Genomic DNA, 22150 nt, shown 5'->3' with positions numbered 1-22150 from the left:
ATATGAGATGTTGGTTTGATAATAATAAAAATAACGAAAGTATTTTTTTTTAACCAAACGCACGGGATGAAATTGGAAAAAAGAACAGTAAATTTTTAGTCTTGGACAACAGTAAAATTATTACTGATGAATAATTCTTATAAAAAATAAGGATAGAATTATGTAAATCCTTCTCCAGGACTACATATAACGGGACATTCGTGCATTGTATTTTGTTTTTTTTAAAATTTTTTTTTTGAAATGAAGTAAAGGAATATCGCATGAACTACACGTCAGCGAGCGGAACCCGTCCATTTGAAATCCAGAAGCGGACGTGAACCTGTCTCAATAAATCCGATTGCATAGACCGGACGGGTAACGTCAGGCGTCAGGTCTGGCATTCAGTCTTCCGAGTAAACCAGACTCTTTCTCTCTCCTCCCCCCTCTCTCTCTCTCTCTCTCCCTCGTAACTTTTGAGCCGGTACACCTCCCCGGCCTCCAAAACCCTAGATTCGCCGGGGCGCTGAATAGCCGACGAACAAAGGAGAAGATAAGGTATGATTCGAAACGTATATCCTCTTCGTGGTCTTTTTAGCTAGGAGCCTGACGCTACGATCTATTTCCTTGTTTCCTTTATTTAATCTGGTGCTCCTAGGGTATTGATTTCTTAGATGTTCTGGGAGATCGATGAATCCCTGATCTGAAGCTCTGAGCAATGGCAACCAAGGAGAATGAGCTGGAGGATCAGCTCCGGGAGGTTGGAAGCAGGCTTTTGTCTCCTCCATCTGCTGTTGATGAACTTCTTTCGATTCTGGATGTAAGCCTCAGCAAATATTTACTGCCACTTTCCCCGCTAGTTGCTAAAGGAAGGACATTTTATTTGTATACATGTTTGAATTATGGTTTGTGTTACGTTGAATTACTTAAAATTGTATTGTCTGCTGCGTGAGTTTAGACTGTTCTCACCTGAAAATAATTTCTTATTATAAGAGTAATTTGCGCATAGATCCCAGAGGATATGTGCTCAAAGCGGAGGATCGGTCAGAGTTTATTGATGTAGTTGGTAGTTTTATTTAAAGTTTTATTTTTCTTTGTGTTATAGGGTTTTGACAACGTTGGCTACACATTCATCAGTTGTATCAAAGCAATGTTTATGCTACTTGCTCAATGTTGTTTCAGTATTGTCATAGTAAAATGCCCATTTTTTTCAGATGTTATATGGTTTGGTATAGCTCATTTCTTAGTTCTATTTACTATGGCATTCTGATTTATTGTCCAGTTAATCTCATACTACTTCTGTGATTCTTGCTTGTTGTTAAGGACCATGAAATCTTTTCTAGTGGCCTTCATTGTTGAATTTTCACATGCTGCATGCCAATGCTGCCAATATTCCTTGTGCATGCCTCTGTTCCAAATCTCACACTAAGATTCCACCTCTGCATCATCCAAATTACGCTGCATCCATCATGGCCAATAGAGTACCCTTCATCAATCATGTAGCTTTTCACATGCTGCAGCCTCTCTCTCTCTCTCTTCATTTTCCCTTTTTCGGAGTTGAACTGAGTGAGAGTTAATGAAACACCTAAATCTTGCTGATTTCTTGCTAAATCCATCCTATTTTAGGTAGTTTTACATATCTTTTGCTGGTTCTTTTGGCTGATTCAATAAGCTTTTTTTAGATAAAAATCAGATTTGCCAATGCCAATCATGATCCACTTGATAAATGTGGATAGGGATAAGTTGATTTTTAAAAGTTTATGTTTAACCCACTCAATATAGGCCATTTAGATAGACCCCAATTAGTTATTTATGGTTGTTCTGCTAGGAAACTCTATTTTTTATCTGAAATTATTTCCTATCAGATTCTTGATTTCCAGGTGATATATTGAAATCAGTGCATGATTGGTAATCTAAGTAATTCTTTCATTCTTTAATTTTGTTTGCTTGTGTGTTTTTTAAGTGAAAAATTCATTGCTAGTTGCATTGTTTCACTTTCATCTGTCATTTCCCAGAAAACTGAGAGCTTGTTAGCAAAAGTGGAGCAATCCCCAGCACAATCAATGTCAAATGTACTTAACCCCTTGATTAGATCATTTGTGGCTAAGGAGCTGTTGAGACATTCAGATGTAGATGTTAAAGTGGCTGTTGCAGCATGCTTTAGTGAAATCACAAGAATAACAGCACCTGAAGCTCCATATGATGATGATCTAATGAAGGTTAGTAAAGCTGTATTTATGTAGATATCCTTTAGATAACCACTGTGTCGTTTAGTTTCAGTTTTAGTGACATTTTCAAACTTGAAATTTTCAGGAAATATTTCAGTTGATTGTCCAAGCATTTGAAAATTTGGATGATTTGTCAAGTCGCTCATTTCCCAAGAGAGTTTCAATGCTGGAAACTGTTGCAAAAGTTAGGTCATGTGTTCTGATGTTGGATCTTGAATGTGATGCTTTGATTCTAGAAATGTTTTCCCATTTTCTAAAGACGATAAGGTAATAAGTAAATTTGATGCTTATTTATTTATTTATTTTTTTGATATTTCCCTGTTTTTGATGCACTACATTTTAATCAATAAGAATTTACTGGGAACTCATTCATAGACTTCATGCCTTATGAATGGAGAAGCTAATCTGATGGTAGAATCTGGGACTACATTGGATTCTAAATATACACAAATTTGGACACTATAATGGTTGGAGGGCATTATAAACTTAGAAAAAATTTATTTATTCAGAAATACGCACTCATGGGTTAATCTTGGAATAAAAATCTTGGCAACATTTCCAGTATTTTGATACAATCCGACAAAGATCAGAAAAGGATCAAGGATTCTTAAGAGAGAAAAGCATGTTCCTTCTCTAAGGTTTGATGTTTTGGGTTGTAGATATAATGGTTCCTTAAATCCTATATCAAGTTTAGACTGTTGCTTTGGGCAATACAATTTGAATGTGAACTTGGAAGGATGATAGAGGAGATCCTTGCCTGAGGCAATCTTAGGAAGTGAAGATTGGCCATAGTTGCTATTCGATTTTATCACTAAGGATTCATAAGATTCAAGGGATCCAAATTATATGCCAAACAGGCTCATTTTCTACTGTCACAGTATGCTACACAAGAGTGATCTATAGATAGAAGTGCCTCTATGCCGGTATTAGGGATTTACCAAAAATCAAGATCAAAAGCTTTGTTCCGACAGATTTCAAAGTTTTGGTAATGTAGTCAAAGTGATGCTGTTAATGTACTCTGCAAATTACAAGTACAGGTTTACGTTTATGATCTGATTCATCTTTCTACATCTGAAGCATCCACTTTAATTTTTTTCTTGTCAGTAGGTGGATAGTATCGTTTGTGTCTTTCTTTTACTTGTTGATTCAACTGATTTTATTACTTATTACTTTATTAGAGCACTAGTAAGCTAATTTTTGTTTGATTTTTCAGGCCAAACCACTCTGAGGTGGTCTTATCTTCGATGGAGATGATTATGACTGTGGTTATAGAGGAAAGTGAAGATATTTCCTCGGAGTTAATATCATGTCTGCTGAATACTGTTAAAAATTATGATAAAGTAAATGTTTGCCTTTCAACATTTATTGTCTCATTTAGTGAAATTATTATCTAATCTAACTTTTTGTTTGTCCTCAGGATATTTTGCCTGCTGTACGCAAACTAGGGGAAAAAGTTATCAGGAATTGTGCTGGGAAATTAAAACCATATTTTTTGGAATTATCACAATCTGTTGGCTCATTTTCTAATGATTATGGTAAACTTGTAGACTCCATATGCCAAGAAAGTTATGGTGGAATAAAGCAAAATGACAGAAATACATCAGGTGAAATTACGGTGCGTATGCCTTTTTATTTCTCATTAATTTTGGATTTTTTTTTTTTTTTTGCAATTTCAAAGTTGGACACGCATGATGGAACTGTGGGAGATATCAAAGAATTTATCTAGGTACAATAATATTGGAGATTCTATTCTTGATTTTTGCATATGTTGAGTTTAGGTGATTTTCCTTTAACTTGTAGGACAAAATGAGATTCATTCCACAACATGGAGAATGGATGTATGCTTGTGATGTAGTCAACTTATCTAAAATATTGATGCTATTGTCTATAAGTAACAATTAATCTTGGAGATTAAGTAACATATACATAGATGAATATATGGGGTTACTTGAAAGTAATTAAAAATGAATACAATCCCGAAGTAATTATGTGTTGTTGTAATAGAAGATAAAAATAAAGAAATAAGTTGATGCAAATATGTTCAAAGACAAACAAGTGTATAGTTGGACAAGTTAAATCAATTAGAATTGTAGGTGCAAAGGATAGAGGAGAATCTGTATTAATGCTGTTATAAATTAGGTAAAAGTTCAAAATTATATTAATGATATATCTTTGCCTAGGGAATAATACTAATGATGTATCTTTGCCTAGGGTTCAAATGAAGGTATAAGATCTGTCTCTGGCCAAAAATGGATGAGATTAAACAGAATTTTATGATCATCATCTATTAATTTATATTTTCACTCATTCTTTCTCACCAACTTCATGTCATCACATTTCTGTTTTTTTAGTTTTTTGTAGTATTACAAATGAGTGTGTTTGTTTTTCTCAACATGCACCTTGGGTCCCACATATTTGCCAAAAGGGTGTTATCTATTTTTATTAATTTTAATGCCTATCTCTCTTTGATAGATTTGTTAGATAATTCATCATTTGTTTTTGTTTTTCATCATTTGATTACCCACTCATTAGTCTTTCAGGCAGATGACAACTGTCTGAAATGGCTGTTTCTGATAGGTTTCTTCAGGTGCATGAATGGATGTTGATTCCTTCTATTTCAGGAATCTGCAAAGGTGGAAGTAACAGTACTTTGCCCTGAAGAAGGTACTGCTCCAGAGAAATCGCTTAACTCAGTAAAGAGTAATAATATTAGTGAATCAACACTCAGATCCTCTTATCCAGAGCACAAGCCTGAATCTTCTATTCTGGCTGATCAATCCAAAACAGCTGGTGCAGCTGACAAAGATGTTTCAGTCAAGATGGGACCAAAAGATGTAAAGCAAGATGCTGTTTTGGATCTTGAATCCCGCAAAACTAATGGTAAGTATGCTGCTGCTCTGCCTTTTTTTTTTTGAGATGGTACTGATTTTTTTTAGACATCTCATACTAAAGATCATAGAACCATAAAATATACATGACCTGCCTCTGCTTGTACAGCTGATGTTGCTGCTGATACAGATTCATCCGCAGCCCAAATGAAAATTCCTAATGCAACCCAACGAAAACGGGGCCGATTTGGTTCAAATTTATCTGCATCAAAACAATCTGTGTCTGCTTTGCAAGAGAGAGTAGCTAAGGTGGTTGACAAAAGTTTCTTTCTGAAAGATACTGAGTTGAAAGAATTAGATAATGAGGATTGTGCTAATATCAAACAAGCAACTGTCGCAAAAGATCTGGTGGAGAAATCTCAAAGAAGAAGAGGAAGAAAGGGTTCAACAAGCAAGACTAATGATGAAGTTACATTACAAAAACTACGGAAATCCAAAATTAAGCAGCATGACAATCTCAAGGCTCAAGATGATACAACCACGGAACCAGTTGTAAAGGTGTTGTCTTCAACCAATAACTTGGACTATTGTAGGATTTCTTATGTTCATCTCAGTAATAATTATTGGAGAGCTGTTACAAACTGGTATAACATTAACCAACTTATCTTTTTTTCGTATGTTATTCTTTTTCTTTTTTAAATACATTTGTAAGAGCGTCCACACTGTGTCAATGTGAGGAAGATGATTCATTGTCGTCCCATAGTGTTGGTCAGCCAGCTGAATGAGATGTTTCAGAATAGTTTCACTCCTCTTTACTATTGTGCTTCAAGATATCTACTGTTGTGTTTTCTAGACATCTGTTATCACGGCTCTAAGTATCATGTTATTCGACAATTATAGGCCTTTCCCTTCTGGCTGCATAATGCATATTGGAGCCCATCCAGGGTTCTATTTCTTGATTTTTCCCTAAATGTCTGCTAGTTTAACTTTGAATTTTTCTTTAGTTAGCATTTGTGTAGTTTTGGTTATATTGCAACTTGTAACATCTGAGTTGTACAAGTTTGGTTGGGTATATAGATAGTTCAGACTGACAAGTGTGCTTGTTAAAGCCTTGGGTTTGTGAACTATAGAATTACTTGCTTTTATTCAGTGATTTTACAATACTGTTTCTTAATGTACAGTGTTTTTATGAGAGTTCGGACTGACAAGTATGTTTGTTAGAGCCTAAGGATTATTTTCCCAAGGGTTACTTGCTTTCATTCTGTGACTTTACAATTCTGTTGCTTCATGCATAGTGGTTTCTATGTTCCTGTACAACATCTATATTTGATAAATTGTACACACTTGCAATTTACCAGTATTCCATATACCTCCATGCTTTTTAAAATGTTCACTCATAGTATTATTGATTTATTTCTGTTTAATATAAGTTGTTACGCATGATGCTTATAATTTTTTTTTACCCTTTATCCTTCATACACAATGCCGCAATGGTAAAGTTGTTGTTGTGTGACCTAGAGGTCACGGGTTCGAGTCTCAGAAAATAGTTTCTTGTAAAGCAGGATAAAGTTATGTATAATAGACTCTTCCCTGTGACCCCGCATTGGCGGGAATTTCGTGCACCGGGCTGCCCTTTATCCTTTATACACAATGGTCATTATCTATTTAGATAGTCATCTAAGTAACATAATATTGGCTTAACTCAAATTAAAAGATTTGAGAAGTCCATATTATGAACTATAGTTGAGATTTTATCTGTAATTATTTTTTTGTAGATTAGGATGATTTGGAATCACTTTTATTTTCTTTAGACTATAATTATTATATAGTTTAGACATTTATTTTGCTTCTTTTTTGTCTTCTACTGTGTATTGCCATTATTCATTTTCCCTCTTAGTTCATAAATATGAGGTTTGATTTTTAAGCACTTCTATTCATTTAGATTTTTGGAATACGAACTCGCAAGAAAGAATTGGGCGAGGACCTTGTTGGTTCCAAAATTAGTGTATGGTGGCCAATGGATAAGAAGTGAGTATAATTTTGTTTATGTATGAAATTTGCTCTGGTTTTTTGTTGGCCTATGTGATTTCACTGTTAGAAACATTTTCACTTGAAGCCAAATGGCTATTTGTTGCAAATTCTGAAAAATCATTTCCTGGTTGGGTTACAGAAGGAAAGATTCCTTGTCAACAGAATAGTATGGATGTACTGCATGTGCTGTGTGCACTATAATTTTGTTGTTTCATTTTGTTGTATTCCTCCTATAACCTTATTTATAGTTAAATGTATTACTTTAATTGATTCTTTTATTTGTTTTCCTTTCTTAGATTTTATATTCTCCCATCATTATCTATAACTAAACCATTTATTTGGTTTCCATCTGCATCACGTCTTTTGGATATTCTCTCATACATCTAGGAATGCTATCCTCAATCAGCAAAAATAGCAATCATATGCATATCTCATTTCTCTACATATCAACTTCCAACCCACAAATTTGGTTGTTGAACCCTTTGGTTTTGCCCATTGTTTTCTTACTCTGTTAATGGTTTTCAACCTACATCTAGTAGATGGACATAATTAAGTGACTTGGCTAAACTGAAGTTTGCATTACTATGTCTCTCTTACTGCCATTGATATTTAGTACTTTGTATCAATGGTGTCATTACATCCTAGCTTGTCCTTTTCCAAGGTTTCTTGATAGTACTTAACTATTATGTTATTTAGTTGACAATTGTTATTTTGCATTAATTTCTTCTCTCAGGTTTTATGACGGTGTTGTTGATTCTTATGACAATGTTTCTAGAAAGCACAAGGTATAAATAATGTCAGCTTCTGCCTGTGGCTTTTGTTGGTTCTGCAATCTAGTATGACATGTGACTTTTATTTTTTGTACAACATTTCAATGCTGTTCAGGTTACCTATATTGATGGTGAGGTAGAAATACTATTTTTGAGTAAAGAACGTTGGAAATTGATTAAGGATGGCAGCGAACATGATACGGTCTGTGAATTATTCCAAATCTCTTTTTATATGTCATGTTGCTTTTGTACTAATTTCCACTGATTTGGCCTGCAGGAACAAATAGAAGATTCCAAAAATCGTGATGCTTCTTCAGAAGAGTATGTTGTGTTACCATTTCACGTAACTAAAAACTCTTCTGAATTTTATTCTGCTTTTATGTATTCCGGTGTAAATACATTTCCACAATTTATTTTCTGCAGGTTTGTTGCGATGAATAATTAATTATTCATATTAATTCTTAATATTTGCTCAGGGAATTATGCTAAATCAGATTTGTTAACCTTTCTCTATGTATTTCTGATGGTTTCTGAACTTCACCTCAGGTTTTGATTGCAAATAAAATCCTTTTCTAAACTTTCAACTTGAATTTCCTTATTCAGGCTGAATCAAAACGTCAACAACTTTTGAAATAGCATAATATTATATTTCAGTGCATAATATCAAACTGCATTGTAATTAGAAGAATTGTGGATATTACTCAGCCTTATGGTAGTTATGATTTGAAACATCTTGAAAAATTACTAAACAATGATGCTCTGCGCTAAGGTTTTTACTTTTTAACATGGCTCTGTACTTACTTTTAGGATCTTACATGTGTGTAGAACCCCATGAAATTTTCAGATTGCAACTCACTACTATTTTGGTTTCTCATTTATATCTGTAGTTGTTTGTATACCATTATGAAATTATAATATTTTTTTATTCAGAAACAAACATTTCTGCTACTTAACCTGATATTTTTTCAATTATCTACATCTATATTCCTCATTAATTTATATTTTGAGCAACAAGACCTTTCAGAGATTGCATGTCTGATGCTAGTCCGCTAGATTAATTGAAATTATAAAAAGTCTTGCAAAATTCTAACATGAATTTGGTGTTTCAGATAGTAGAGTACAGTTACTTTTTGGAGAAAGGTTGTTTTATTTATGTCAAAATATTTTTCTGTTTGATGTTTGTTATTTTCAATTGAATTAGACCAAGAAGGAAACGCACGAAATTAACATCAACCTCCATCTCAAAGGAACCTGATAGAGATCCAACTGCAAAAAGGTTGATAAGAACTATACTTAAATACTTATTTGTTACCCAATTTATTTAAGTGTAATATTTTCTCTCTGACACCAGTAACACAGCATCTGGATCTGGTCATCGCCGCAAAGGTAGACCATCTAAAGCTGCCTCTTCAAACCTTCATGATACCACCAGCTCTTCGATTAAAATAACAGAGAGTGCTGCAAGTAAATCGAAAGATGGCAGCACTGAGCCTGGCAATAAGTTTAAGAAAGAACTTACGAGGCCCAAGGATGGCAGTTTGAAGGTTGATCAATCTTCTGATATAGCTGGAACTGAGGTGAAGGATAACGTTTACAAATCTGGCAGGAAATCTATTGATGGCTCTCGTAAGTCTGTTGGTAGGAAGGTCAGAAGGGATTCCCTGAAAGGCAAACTAAACAGTGACAATTCAAACTCTGTGTTGAAAATAAAGGATGACATCACTCTGGAATCAGGCACTGAAACAATGGCGAATATTGCTTCTGGAAAGGGGAGAGTCAAGCTTAGAGGATCAGAGGAACCAGGAAAGGTGCAGTTGAATACAACGCATGAGACCTCAGTGAGTGATGCTCCCAGTAGGAAGAAAAGGAAGAGAAAAAGACGGACCTGAGTGTCTATCAACAACTCATTCTAATACCTGAATTTCATTAGGCCCAGTATCACTGTATTTTATCATTGGGTATTACCCAACGAGGGTGCTGATATCCCGACTGGAGAATTGAGAGTACCAAGCTTGCAATCTGCGACTCTATTGTAGTTTCCCACTATATGGATGGAAAAACAAACCAATTTCTGAAAATTTTAAGGTAGCTAAGTTCTAATTAGTCTATTTGTATAGTTAAAATTACCTACAACTTCTGACCTGGCCACTGTAAAGATTAAATGCCTCAACCATGGCGTTGTAGACTTGTAGTTGCCCGTGTTGGTCATTTTGTGTAGTCACTTGTGTTTCTACACGGCGCTAGCATGTTAGTTTTTCAGGTGTAACATCAATGGTACAAAGTATTATAGGAGTAATTTTCTTGTTTCTCTGCGACCACAATAATATTTGTTAGTCCTTGTGTAATCTTTAATTGCTTTGTTTTTTAATGCTGACTTTGCAATTCTGTGATCCTTCAATTGTTTAGTTTGTACGATGTTGACATTTTTGATATTCAATCTTCCTAAGTGCAGTTTCTGTAACCCACGGCCATTGATTAATGGCTATGCTTCTTCCATTGAGCAGCAATTAAGTGTTCAACAAACATATAACATGATCGAGTTTATGGTGACTTCTTCCTCTCTAGTTACTTTATAATTCTTAGCTTGGCCTTAAAAGTAGATGACTTTTTAAGCATTTTTAATAGCTATTCCCTTAGTTCTTTGAGTTAACTGCTGGGTGCTCTTGGATCTTGCAATTATATTTGAGTGTCAAAAAATCAGCACCGGTCGTCATACGATCATCTACATTTTCATTTTCAACATGTTCTGTCAAGCATTACTTTAATAGCGTAATTGCTTTGGTGGACAACCTGTAGAACGCAGTGTAATAAGAAATAGCGTGTCACTGCGATCGCATGCTAAACTGCGGGTTTTATAAATACTCCCCACTGCAACACCATCATGGCCGTCTTCCACCTCCAGCTTTCTCCTCCTCCAGCGAAACCCTGATCCAAAACTTTAGGTTTTTGGTAGCTGAGGTGAAGATATGCAGCCCTGCAGCAAGGAGATGCAAGGAGTAGCGACGTCCCTTGGCGGAATGGTACCCTCTGGCCTCGCCGCCCACATCGGCCCCCATGAGCTCCAGAATGGCGGTGGCGGCGGCGGAGGAAGCGACGAGTTCTTCGATCAGATGATATCCGGCTTCGGAGCTACCTGGTCACAGGGGCTCGGGAGGTCGCTCGATAAGGCCGTTAGGTCGCCGGAGGAGCAGGCAGCGTATGAAGGCATCCGGTACGCGCCCTACGATGAGTCGTCATCACTTCTTGCTTCACGTATCCGGCAGCAACAGGCTTCTGAAGCCGAAGAAAGCTCTCCGATGGAGAAGTCGATGCTGCAGCGGATGCTACTCCAGTCGTTAGGGCGAATGCCGGAGGCCGGCGGCGACACGGGGCTCTTTGTCCCGCTTCCGCTCTCCCTCGGCAACGGAGGGGCAGGGGATTCGAGTCTGGTCGACAGATCGCCAGAGGTCGATGCGCGCTTCAAAACCCCCAATCCTTTGGTACGCAATTGTTTTACTAATTTCCTCTTGACGAGAGAAAGCAAGTCTCCGTTTCTGCTAAAGGTGAGGTTTTTAATGATCTGAAGGAGGCAGAAGTATTGTACAACGGTAGCTTCCTTGGATCATTTCAGCACCCAGCTCCGACGCCAAACCAACACCACCATTTCCAGCATCACAATGCTCAGGTCTCTTCTATTTCTTCTAATCGTACAAACCAATACATGTAAAGAAAAACAAAGAAATCAGCACATGCTTTGCTTGGGTCAATGAATGTCGCAGAGCTACGGAGGATTATCGTCAGCGGCGACCACCACCGGGGCGGGACAGCCCTCTGCTGTAACGGCGCCGGTCTCTTCTGCGCACACAGGCGGAGGCTCGCAGGCACCTCCAAGACCAAGGATCAGGGCGAGGCGAGGGCAAGCTACCGATCCACATAGCATCGCAGAAAGAGTAGGCCCATCTGCAAAAGAAGCAGAAAGATTCTTTCTTCTTCTTCTTCTTCTTCTTCTTGCTTTCTAATCTTGCTTCTCTGAATCTTAATTGGTTCAAGATCAAATGCTTCTGCGCTCTCTTCCATATTCCCTATTCCGAAATTTTGGTTTTTTCTTGCCTGTTTACTTCTTCGTCTCTCCTACCAAACTTTTGTCTTCAACCGCTCTTGTTTGTTTATGTGATTCAGCTACGGAGGGAGAGGATCGCAGAGAGAATGAAAGCCTTGCAGGAGTTGCTGCCCAGCGCAAACAAGGTCTTCTTCTTCCTCGCCCGCCCTTAATTTCTTTCCTCGAACTCTCCACTAGGAGTACTATGCTGCGACAACATACAAAAGCATTGCACATTCTAATTGAATTTTGACGTTGGTGGTGCAGACGGACAAGGCATCGATGCTGGATGAAATCATTGACTACGTTAAATTCCTGCAGCTCCAGGTGAAGGTATGATTTCACTCTTTCCTCATCTCATCATCTTTAATAAATTAATTTCTTTATTTTCTTCACACATACGATGCACCAAATCCGGATAACATATATATCCACGTTTTCCCGATGCGGATAACATATCTCTAAGAACAGCTCCAAGTCTTTTAATGGCTTGAAGCTTCATTAATGGCTTCTCTTCCCTAGTTCTAGCGTATTATTCCTGGGACCATTTTAACATGGATTTAGATAGTCTTTCTGCTTTATTATATTTGCTAGGGTTAATTACAATTGATTAGAGTGTAGTTAAGCTTTGATCAAAGAGTAGATGATCAGACTGTTTACTAATCATCTCCAAACGATGCAGTACAGATCTTGAGCATGAGCAGATTAGGCGGAGCAACCTTGGTCGCACCACTGGTCGGCGATGCGTCTCCAGAGGTACGTACGCACAGGGATCAACAATTGTTGCGTACTTTCTTTTTTTTTTATGAAACAATTGCTGCGTACTTTGATATATATATATATATAGAGGATCGAATTTAATCGATAAGATTGGTAATTGAGATGATGATGCATTCAAAAATCTGCACAAAATTTTTTTTTACATGACAGAGAGGAGCAGAACGGCCAGGATCCGTCATTGCTGCGGCTGCCGTGGGCAACGACGGCCTGACGACAGCGGAGCGGCAGGTGGCGAAGCTGATGGCGGAGGACATGGGATCGGCCATGCAGTACCTGCAGGGGAAGGGCCTCTGCCTGATGCCCATCTCCCTCGCCTCCGTCCTCTCCTGTCACCCCTCCTCCGCCGCCGCCCAGTTCAACCGCCGCCCCCCTCTGCCGCTTCCTCCGCACGTCGTCGACGCCCCCTCCTCTCCCAGCATGTCCGCGCTCACAGTGCAGTCGACCACCGCCACCGGCGCTGACACCTCGAGACAGTGATGTACGTCGTCGTTGCTCCTCGATTTTTGCGCCTGGAATCGGAACTCCGTTAATTTTTTGGCTTCCTTTTGCTGTTCATCCGCTTTTCTTCCTCGTGTTTTTTTAATGTATGATCTTTCCGGGCGATTCACTTTATCTTCTTTGTTGGAGTTTTCTATAGCATGCTTTCACGTTCCACGCTTTGTCGTATTACACGACCTTAGTTGGAAGGCTAGCTACTCGATTCCATTGCGAGTGCGAGTGCGAGTGCGAGTGCGAGTGCGAGCTGGTGGGGTTGGAGTAGGGTATAGAGGGACTGGGAATGATGGAGCATCTAATAAACTATCGGAAGCACCAGCAGAAAAAAAAAAGAGGACAAAGTGGCTTGTTAGTGGGGTACTGAGAAGTGAAAGTCTAATTAATTAATTAATGGGCTATAACGGTACTGATTGAGTTACCTTAATATATTAGTAGAGAATGTAGAGCAGCACAATCCACGGATCCATAGTTTTTTTCAATAGGAAGTTTGCTATTGTGTTTCGTAGTATTAAATGTGGTTATAAAAAATTATGACATCCTTAATAATTAGTATTATAATTTATTTGTTATCTAATGCTGGTGACGCGACTATCTATGATTGGAGTAGATGGCGACTTCTCAAATGATTAGGACTAGTGAGTCTTTAGTGGATAATTAGGTGAGTCAGGTGACTGAAGTAAATGGTAAGCGAGGTTTTGGATCGGGTGTTAATATATAACTACAGGTGATATGCTTTCGCTTTACTTGTTTGTATTTTATCCTCAAGTCTGTCCCTGTTTTTTAGTATGCTTCATTTTGAAACACTTTCAGTGGGGCGCAGACCTTTTTAAATGTGTGTGATCACAAAAAGTATCATTATTGTCCCCCGTTTTTATAAAGATAAAGAATGGAAAGGAAATGCACCTATAACACTAACAATGAACGCAATGAAAGCCGAAACCACAAGAACCAATCTTGTATGTATGCAAATTCTGGATAAGAAGGTCACATTGTTGTCCTTGTGATAAGTCAAAATTTCAGCATCTCTTCAGAGGAAAAGTGACAAATCTGAGCACCATAAACTTGTCTTGGACTCTAATCGTCTCATTTGGTTGATAAAAAAAAATGAAGGGGGAAAAAAAATAGAAATGAAAATTGAGTTGCGCCTCTATCATGCATAATCAGGCATGGTTTCCTTCAGAAATTGGATGGGGTAGGATTCATCAGGAGCAATTTCATCAAACGGCACGTAGTACCGCTCGTGATCATACACATGACACACGGTCAGTATCGTCTTCATCAGACGCCAGTTCCAGTTGGCCTCGTTGAGATACTGTCAAATTCATGTCCACAGGATAATAATGTTAATGAAAACGATAAGCAGTTTAAGGCATCCAATTCTGATGATGCTACAGTTTTAGCCTCGTCTATCAATGAGTAACTCTTTCAGTGGGATGAAAAATTATCACGCACCTCTCCCCAGTTATCTTGGAGCACCTTATGAGCTTCCCGGAGATTGTAACTCGGAATCCTCGAAGAAATATGGTGGGGGATATGAACATTGATATCGTGGCATAAGATCTCAATCCTACAAAAGAAAAAAGGTAACTCCCTTAATCCTTCCACAAAAAAAAAGAAAGTAATTTTGATCAATTGATATTCATTATGTCAACAGGACGGGAGAGATGCAATTTGTTATTGTTTGAATACCTTTACAATAAAACAATTATTGATTCTTTGTACACACATTGTCCAAGTGTAAAACATTTAAACTTATAAATCTATTCTTCCGTTGGGTAGTACCAAAAAGTAAAGATGAAATGCATTCTGAATTGAAACAAAAACCTAAGCAAAAGGTAGGCGAAGAATTAACCTACCAACGCGGATAATTGCAATGAACTGTTCCATTGAGTTGTGCCTGAGCGGCATGCCATTCGTCTGATGTTTTGAAAGGTATGTGAGGTGCGGTATGGTGGACCATTGTGAAGGTACTCATCTAGAAAATTTCAAAGAAGTTAAAGAGGGATAACTAAGGTTGTTCACAAGAACTACTAGAATGAAACTAAAGTAACAAAAAAAAAATACCCAAAAGTGATATCCCAACCATGGCATGAGCCAAAACTTGATCCATCCTGTGATTCCCGTCTTGTAAATAATCAGTGGCCACCCAATTGCCATAAATGCAAAAACACACGCCAAGCTAATCTTCACCCTTCCAATTTCTGCAGGCCGGAACTTTTTCAAATTGAAATGCCAAATCAACCTATTAGGAAATTTGATAATTTAGGAAAGATTAACATCAAAATACTATGATATTTACTTGCTATTAAATATTATAGAAGCTAAGAAAATCTGGGTCAACGTCTACAATCAAAGTAGCAGCTGATACGTACCAATGAGTAATTGACATCCAAGTCTTCAAAGGTCCATAACCATATATTATCGCCTTTCTCATGAGAGGGGAGGACTCGAACTCATCTCTCATTACAGGGTTCCAAGCAGTATCTTCTGATAACCTGATATTTGGGCAAATAATTCAGAAAATCTAGGAAAAGAACAAAATTTTCCATTTGTTCACACATTAAACCATACACGTAGTAGTCACTTGACAAAAGAAGTCAACCACAGAATCTGATAGAGAAAGGAAAGAAAATCACCTTCTCTTTGAGTTTCTTAGTTGAGCACATGTATATTTACCATACTCAATTATATTGTTACTGAATCGATTGTGTATGGATAATGAGCTAGAATATAATTCTTGAAGATGCTCCGTCTCCAAGGAATCTAAGATTAAAAAAGCAAATATAAGAAAACTAAAATGAAAAGTGTAATAGGGAACTAACATGTTTGTCTTAGCATGATGTCTATCATGCTTAAACCGCCATGGCTCGTAAGGGTATATTAGAGGCAAAAAGGCTAGAGTTCCAACAATATCTTCAACTAATTTGTTCCTTGAGAATGCTTTGTGGGCACAATCATGACCTATCACAAAGAACTTTAAAATACAAGTGTTATCAAGGCAAAGACAAAAATACCACATACCCAAAAAAAAAAAAAATACAAAGTGAGCATTATTGCATAGGGAGGAATCAAGTGCAGCATCATATATAATGAATTAAAGACAAGCATGCCAAGCAGGTGAAGAAACCAACCCCTGTAATTGCTGTGCCAGTCCATGCCCATGCCAGAGGAAGCAAATACCATGGAGCCTTTGCGATCATAAAAATTCCCAATGCGTATGAAGTCACAGATATTAAAACTGACCTCCAGGGTTTCATGTCATCAATTTCAAATAGCTTCATTTAAATGTCCAAAAATTAGACAGACTTTAAAAGAAGACTAAAAAAAACTGAGGGAATTAGTACCTTCTTAGGCAATGTATCCATGATGTCCTTCATGGTAATATTATTTGGAAGTGGTTTCCCAATTTGCATAAATCCATACTTTTCAGCCAACAGTTTTCTTTCTTCTGCATTATCTAGAAACGTGGGTGAAGCTGTCACAGCTGCTGCCCGAACCCTGTAGGACACCTTTTGGGAGAAAGAATGATGACACAAGAAGCTCCTTCTCACCGCTAAGCTGTCTAAACCTGAATGACGTACTGAAAAATCAAGAAAGTTTACAGGGCTATTTGCCATAACTGCTAAGTCGATGGAGAATACAACAACAGCAAGTTGTACTATTCACAACTAAAAGTCCTTGTTTGAGTATTTGGCAAAATCAGGATATATTTGATAATGATTCAATGAGATAAATCAACAAAGGTCTACACCCCTCACTATTTTTAAAAGCATAACATACTAAATTGTCACTTTGCTAACAACTCAAACTTTTGGGACAATTGATGATCAAGCAAACAATTTGACATGATATCAGAGAATAATAAGTCATGTTTGTTTGAATACTGTCAGTGTTTTTATTTTGGAAAAAAATTATAAGATACCAAATAACAGGAAACAAAGCAGTTTCTGGTAAAGTGGAAATTGATAGGGGAAACTAGTACAATTTGCTATCCGAAGCACGATTACGTGAGGGTACTGTATAAATAGGAGAATTTGACTTATATAAGATGTTTCCTCCTTTTTTTTTTTATTTCACATTGGCTCAGAATGTATCTCGTGATTGTGACTAGGATATTTTTAGCAGTTCAGGTTGTGACAAAGATCAATTCCACATCAAGTGCATGTATCATCCTGAAATATTTTAACTGCTTGCTAACCAATCATAGAATGCAACATGGGGTATCCCCGCGAGAGTTCGAATCTCTGAGGCGACGGAATTCTTTTATTTCAATTGTTTTTTTAATAAAAAATTCTCTCAAACCCTAGATTTTCCCAAAAACGCTAATCCCCGAAAGAAAACAAAGAAAATCGAATACGGACACACATGAATCATAGCAAAGCTTGATAAGACTACCTAGACATGACCCCGACCTCGCTCCGCAAGCTGCTCCGCGAGATTTCACCGCCTAAATAACATTCAGAAGGAAGCCAAAGGCCGTATAGATCAATCCGAGTACAAAGAACCATGGGCGGCGCAGGGAATGAAATCGATAGCGATTTACCTCGAGGCGAAAGGTAGGGGCGGAGACTACGCACGCCATCCGCCGGGAAGCAGAGCGGGAAGGAAACTCGCCCGAAGCGGAGGCGAGAGGAGGAGGCGGTGACCAAGGAATCGAAGCGGGCAACGATAGAGTGCCGGAGCTGTGTTACTTGTGGATGGGGCGGTGGATGGAGTCCTCAAACGATCACGTTTGTGGCTATTGCGGCCCAATCTTTAGGACCGGAGGATCTGAGCTGATCTTTGGGACGGTTGGGCAGCTGGAGTCAACGACGCAATTAACAACTTTTGACTCGGTTCGATAGCTCTCACTCCAGCCCGGCCAAGCCCGGCCCGGCCCGGCCAACGAAAGAGGAGTAGAACTGTAGAAGACGGACGGCGGCGGGAGGGTTTCTTGGACCTGACCGACTCCGAGGCAGACGGTGAGCCGCCGACTTCCATTCTTGTCCATAGGAGTTTTGTGTTCACAGTTCGAAATGTGTTGCGTATGTTACTGTTGCCGTGTAGAAATCTGTAAGAAAATCTCCCCTATTACTCAAAGATCGCATCTTGTTTGGTGAAAAGCACACATGCGAATCACGTTTTCGTGTTTTTGCCCCCTTTTCTTATGCTCCACATGTTTTTGCATCTTGATTTGAATGGAACTTCGTAAGCTCCGCATTATCACTGTTGCAATAAGAATTCAGTTAAAATGCTTTTGTTTTTTTTATTCAAGGAGTCTACTAAATCCATCCATTTCTTGATTGAATTTGTTTTATGCAAAATCTGCAATTAAAAGAAAACTTGTTACCCTGGGTTGACATCTTCCAAAACATGTTAGGAAAAATGGAGTTGGAGTTAGACCATTAAAATTGGGAACGCGTATGAATGTGTAAAGTTTGTAGACAAACCCATCTATCAAGTGAAATCTCAGGAAGGTTAGAAAAATTACAAGTTTGGTGTTGGAAAATCATTATCGGTGATTGCGAAGATTGGATTTCGAATATGAAGGCTAAGCCAGAGACTATGGGTATCTATAGCAAACATTGTGTATCATATTGAACACCTAAGCCAGTTTCACATAATAAAACCAATTAAATCCTGAAAACAAGAAAGTGACTTAGCACTATAAGTGATAGATAAAAAATGGAGAGGAACATCAGACGACTGACCAAGGGCACCTCATATAGTATTTGGTCATCGACTTTATAAAGATAAAGTCAAAGGAGCCTTCTGATGCTCTCTATCATTAGGAAAAGGTGTAAAACAGATGATTTCTTTCTTATTGTCATTAATCCTTTTATCTCTGCTCATTAGATCAAGATTTGCATTTATGTCTCTTATCAAATTTTCTTTAAGAGAATATAATATATACTTTTGAAAGAATCCAACAGAATAAAGCTTGCTTTCTCGTGGTGCAGAATGAAAAATAAGAACAAATGATTTGATGAGTAGAGTTAAAAAGAGTTAGAAGGATCAATAATAATACTTGGGATGGTGAAGAATTGGAGAATCCTCTGGTTTTATAGTTTTTTTCATATTACAGGATATTTGAAAATGCTCTTAGTCTTATCTTTGTAAAACTGTATGAATTGCACTATCAAGTGATTACATCTCGACAAGTAATTTGCAGGTGCTAGAACAACATATGGCCGTCCGGGACCAGCAATGGAAGATTCAAATAGCTCAGCAATTGCTTCCACTGTTGAAGAAAATAGACAAAACAAGGAGAGTTTATAAAAGCAGTTTGGCATTGAACGATTGATGTTTTGGCATATTGAGGATTATTAGCACATAAGTATATGATACACCTGTATCTAGACAACAAGTAGGCAGAGAAGTTGTGTTCATCCAGATTCCTATTACTATTTAAGTTGGTGGCTGTTGAAACATTTTCTCAGATATTGCAAGGGCGATTGCAGCAGTGAAGTCTGGATCTTTTGCCAATGACGCGGCAGTCTGCTCAGCTAGCAACCTCTGCAGGTTTGGCAATTCAAGCATTTCTCTCAAAACCAAATCAATCTTATCAGCTTGCATGTCTTGTTGACTGGCGTTAAGATCAATCGTTTGGGTAGCAGAAGATTTGGATCCAGTGGGAGATGGTTGGGTACTTGGACTACTGCAGAGTTCATCATCCCTTGAAGGGGGTTGGTGATTGTGTTCACCTTCATATGTCGCCACCAAGATTGATCTGTCTTCTGCACTTGGTTGCACCTAATCATGAATTGACATCATCACAAAACATTAAGAAGGTAATTGTTCAGATATATGAACTTTTTTAATGTTTCATCTGTGAATTAAATATACCCTCTTCTTAACAGGACATGAAGGGGCAAAGGAGCATCTGAAGTAAGCTCTGGGGAATGGATTGTCTCTAGTCACCTTCTGTCCATATTTCCTCCAATGGTATCCATCCTTTACCACCTAATGAATTAAAGGTATGTAGCAAAGCATAAACCGATGAGCTATGTTTGAATTATGCTACCAAGTATCTGAACATGAAATTTATCATTGTTGGGATATCGAACTCACCATGCTTGAATCAGTAGGGTTGCTCCGAACACAGATCCTGGAGCTCTTAGCCATGGTGTCCACTCTCAATCTTTTGCATGGATTTTCATATGATGGATTGCTCTTGAACGGTCCACTAAGCTCATTGAATGTCTCACTGCTAGGATCTTTGCAGAAGACGATCCTCTTCCCTTTCCACAAGACGGCTTGTTCATTTTCTCTAGGATTGGTATTGCTCGAGAAATCAAAGGATCCGCTATGTTTCAAAAGCAAGTCAGTCACCATCTCAGCCAACCTCCTGTTCTCTTCACTGATCTCATGCAGCTTTACTTCCATGGCATCTCTTCTGGGGAAGCTTTCTCGCACAAAAGAATCAACTTGCGGTTCTCTCTGCAAACATATTTCATTCAGTACAATACAAGCAAGGTGTTATAAAGCATAACCAGTCGAACTCACCGGAGCTTCATTGCTCTCAAGGGAGAGTCGGAGTCCGAGCGGCATCTGGCTGGCTGTATCGAAATCCATAGATTCTTGAGCGGCAATTAGCAAAACTGAATGAAGTCGAGCAAATTAAGAAGGGAAGGAGGAAAGTGTTCCTGTTGAATGGATGAGGAAACCAAAAAGACTAGAAAAAAATCAGATTGGAACATTTGCAGAAGTAAACAGGGCAGGGAACTATATGAACTAATATGCCGGATAGCTACACGCAATGTGCTCTACGTCATCAATCTTGCGTCATGGTCATGTCACCAATCGATGGATCAAGTCAATGGAGTGAGGTAAGCTAAAATGTATTGGTTGGTTGGACATGAAGCAAGGTCCTAACCGAGTATCCGAAATTTTCTTATTCAAAGACTTGATTGACTTCAGTATTTTTATTTTTATTTTATTCTTTTTTGCTGTCAGGTTTACGGATGAGCTTAAAAGAATCTTTTCCAGGACAATTTGAACTCAAAATAGATTGGAGAGAGGCATTGAAAGTTCAATCAAGTCACAATTGCATTCGTTGAGGATGTCCGCATCCAGCCACATCTGTTGGCAGGCAACGACATGGCAATATTTTGAAGTCAAAGAACGTGATTCTCGAGTTGTGCATGATGCAAGCAAAACTTACGTCGACGGTATAGGTCACTGTGACGTATTATGTATACGTAGGCCCCCAAATTACTTGGGGCAAAAATTATAAGGACACCTTAAATTATGAAAATTATCATAAAGATATTTTTTTATATAAAAAATATTTAAAAAGTGCCCAATCAAAAATTTTGTTGAATATCTCTTATTTGATGGTATTATAGCAATTATTATAACGTGTAAAAGTATCTAAGTAGTAGCGGTTACAAATGATTTTATGATTTATACTTTAGGATTTAGAATTTAATATTTAATTATAACTATTTTAAGTAATTCAGCTACGGATAATTGCTATATAATTGTAGTAGTTATTGGTAGTAGTTTAAAATCAGGAATTCTAAATCTTAAACTTTCAATATTATTATATTGAAATATTTTTTTTATTAATTTAATTAAAATTATTTTAATTTTATCAAAATTATTTTTAAAATAGTTATAACAATTGTTTAGTAGCTTTTACATGTTATATCATGACATAGTTATTTGGTAACTTCTATATATTGTAATAATGATAATTTTTTTTTTTAAGTAACTATATATAGTTGACATAATGGATAAGGGGTGTTTAAGGTAAGAACTTTTCATGGTTTTTTCAAAAAGGATTGTCGATTTGATGATTTGCCTAATTTGAGCTATGAAGGAATGCATTGGAAGGACAAGTCACTGAAAAGTCATTTGATCCGGTGATAAGTAGGGGTCTCGGTCAGCAGGATGGTCAATGAAAGGGTGGAGGTCAAAGTCAAGTTGGTCAACGTCCCGATATTATCGTTCGATCGGACAACCCTCTTTTCCGACTGGGAG

General features: G+C 37.7%; 4 protein-coding genes across 11 annotated transcripts; 2 read left to right on the top strand and 2 right to left on the bottom strand.

Annotated features, from left to right (window-relative positions):
- Nucleotides 1-344: 344 nt before the first annotated feature.
- LOC121985530 lies at nucleotides 345-10139 on the top strand. Of its 5 annotated transcripts, XM_042539043.1 has the most exons (15): nucleotides 345-534; nucleotides 635-796; nucleotides 1992-2195; nucleotides 2290-2471; nucleotides 3418-3544; nucleotides 3622-3819; nucleotides 4826-4868; nucleotides 4947-5084; nucleotides 5202-5590; nucleotides 6975-7060; nucleotides 7797-7848; nucleotides 7949-8035; nucleotides 8111-8154; nucleotides 9035-9109; nucleotides 9185-10139. In XM_042539043.1, the coding sequence occupies exons 2-15, from the start codon at nucleotides 695-697 to the stop codon at nucleotides 9720-9722; spliced, it is 2265 nt and encodes a 754-aa protein (XP_042394977.1). In that variant the 5' UTR covers nucleotides 345-534; nucleotides 635-694; the 3' UTR covers nucleotides 9723-10139. The 5 variants fall into 5 exon arrangements, with proteins under 5 accessions (XP_042394977.1, XP_042394975.1, XP_042394976.1 ...); XM_042539041.1 differs by having other exon boundaries at nucleotides 651-796; nucleotides 4826-5084; XM_042539042.1 differs by having other exon boundaries at nucleotides 4826-5084; nucleotides 5223-5590.
- A 537-nt stretch (nucleotides 10140-10676) lies between these two features.
- Nucleotides 10677-13323, top strand: LOC121985532 (bHLH transcription factor RHL1-like). 2 transcript variants are annotated; one of them, XM_042539049.1, is made up of 7 exons: nucleotides 10680-11312; nucleotides 11399-11497; nucleotides 11592-11762; nucleotides 11992-12057; nucleotides 12179-12244; nucleotides 12599-12667; nucleotides 12842-13323. In XM_042539049.1, exons 1-7 carry the CDS (start codon nucleotides 10800-10802, stop codon nucleotides 13166-13168), a joined length of 1311 nt encoding a protein of 436 aa, XP_042394983.1. In that variant the 5' UTR covers nucleotides 10680-10799; the 3' UTR covers nucleotides 13169-13323. The 2 variants fall into 2 exon arrangements, with proteins under 2 accessions (XP_042394984.1, XP_042394983.1); XM_042539050.1 differs by lacking the exon at nucleotides 11592-11762 and having other exon boundaries at nucleotides 10677-11312.
- A 790-nt stretch (nucleotides 13324-14113) lies between these two features.
- Nucleotides 14114-17915, bottom strand: LOC121985531 (omega-6 fatty acid desaturase, chloroplastic-like). Of its 3 annotated transcripts, none has more exons than XM_042539046.1 (10): nucleotides 17730-17915; nucleotides 17582-17633; nucleotides 16531-16766; nucleotides 16318-16461; nucleotides 15823-16160; nucleotides 15559-15681; nucleotides 15251-15428; nucleotides 15043-15161; nucleotides 14639-14753; nucleotides 14114-14498 (listed from the first exon to the last, which is right to left on the bottom strand). In XM_042539046.1, the coding sequence occupies exons 1-10, from the start codon at nucleotides 17766-17768 to the stop codon at nucleotides 14337-14339; spliced, it is 1506 nt and encodes a 501-aa protein (XP_042394980.1). In that variant the 5' UTR covers nucleotides 17769-17915; the 3' UTR covers nucleotides 14114-14336. The 3 variants fall into 3 exon arrangements, with proteins under 3 accessions (XP_042394980.1, XP_042394982.1, XP_042394981.1); XM_042539048.1 differs by having other exon boundaries at nucleotides 16009-16160; XM_042539047.1 differs by having other exon boundaries at nucleotides 16531-16754.
- Nucleotides 17916-19217: 1302 nt separating this feature from the next.
- LOC121985533 (probable WRKY transcription factor 40) lies at nucleotides 19218-20814 on the bottom strand. Its single transcript, XM_042539051.1, has 5 exons — nucleotides 20672-20814; nucleotides 20237-20605; nucleotides 20012-20128; nucleotides 19516-19918; nucleotides 19218-19406 (listed from the first exon to the last, which is right to left on the bottom strand). Exons 1-4 carry the CDS (start codon nucleotides 20738-20740, stop codon nucleotides 19574-19576), a joined length of 900 nt encoding a protein of 299 aa, XP_042394985.1. The 5' UTR covers nucleotides 20741-20814; the 3' UTR covers nucleotides 19218-19406; nucleotides 19516-19573.
- Between the last annotated feature and the right edge of the window lie 1336 nt (nucleotides 20815-22150).

Source organism: Zingiber officinale, chromosome 5B, assembly GCF_018446385.1.
Source record: "Zingiber officinale cultivar Zhangliang chromosome 5B, Zo_v1.1, whole genome shotgun sequence".
Taxonomy (NCBI): Eukaryota; Viridiplantae; Streptophyta; class Magnoliopsida; order Zingiberales; family Zingiberaceae; genus Zingiber; species Zingiber officinale.
The sequence above is the reverse complement of the archived record's forward strand: the minus strand, read 5'-3'. Positions and strand labels throughout refer to the sequence as shown.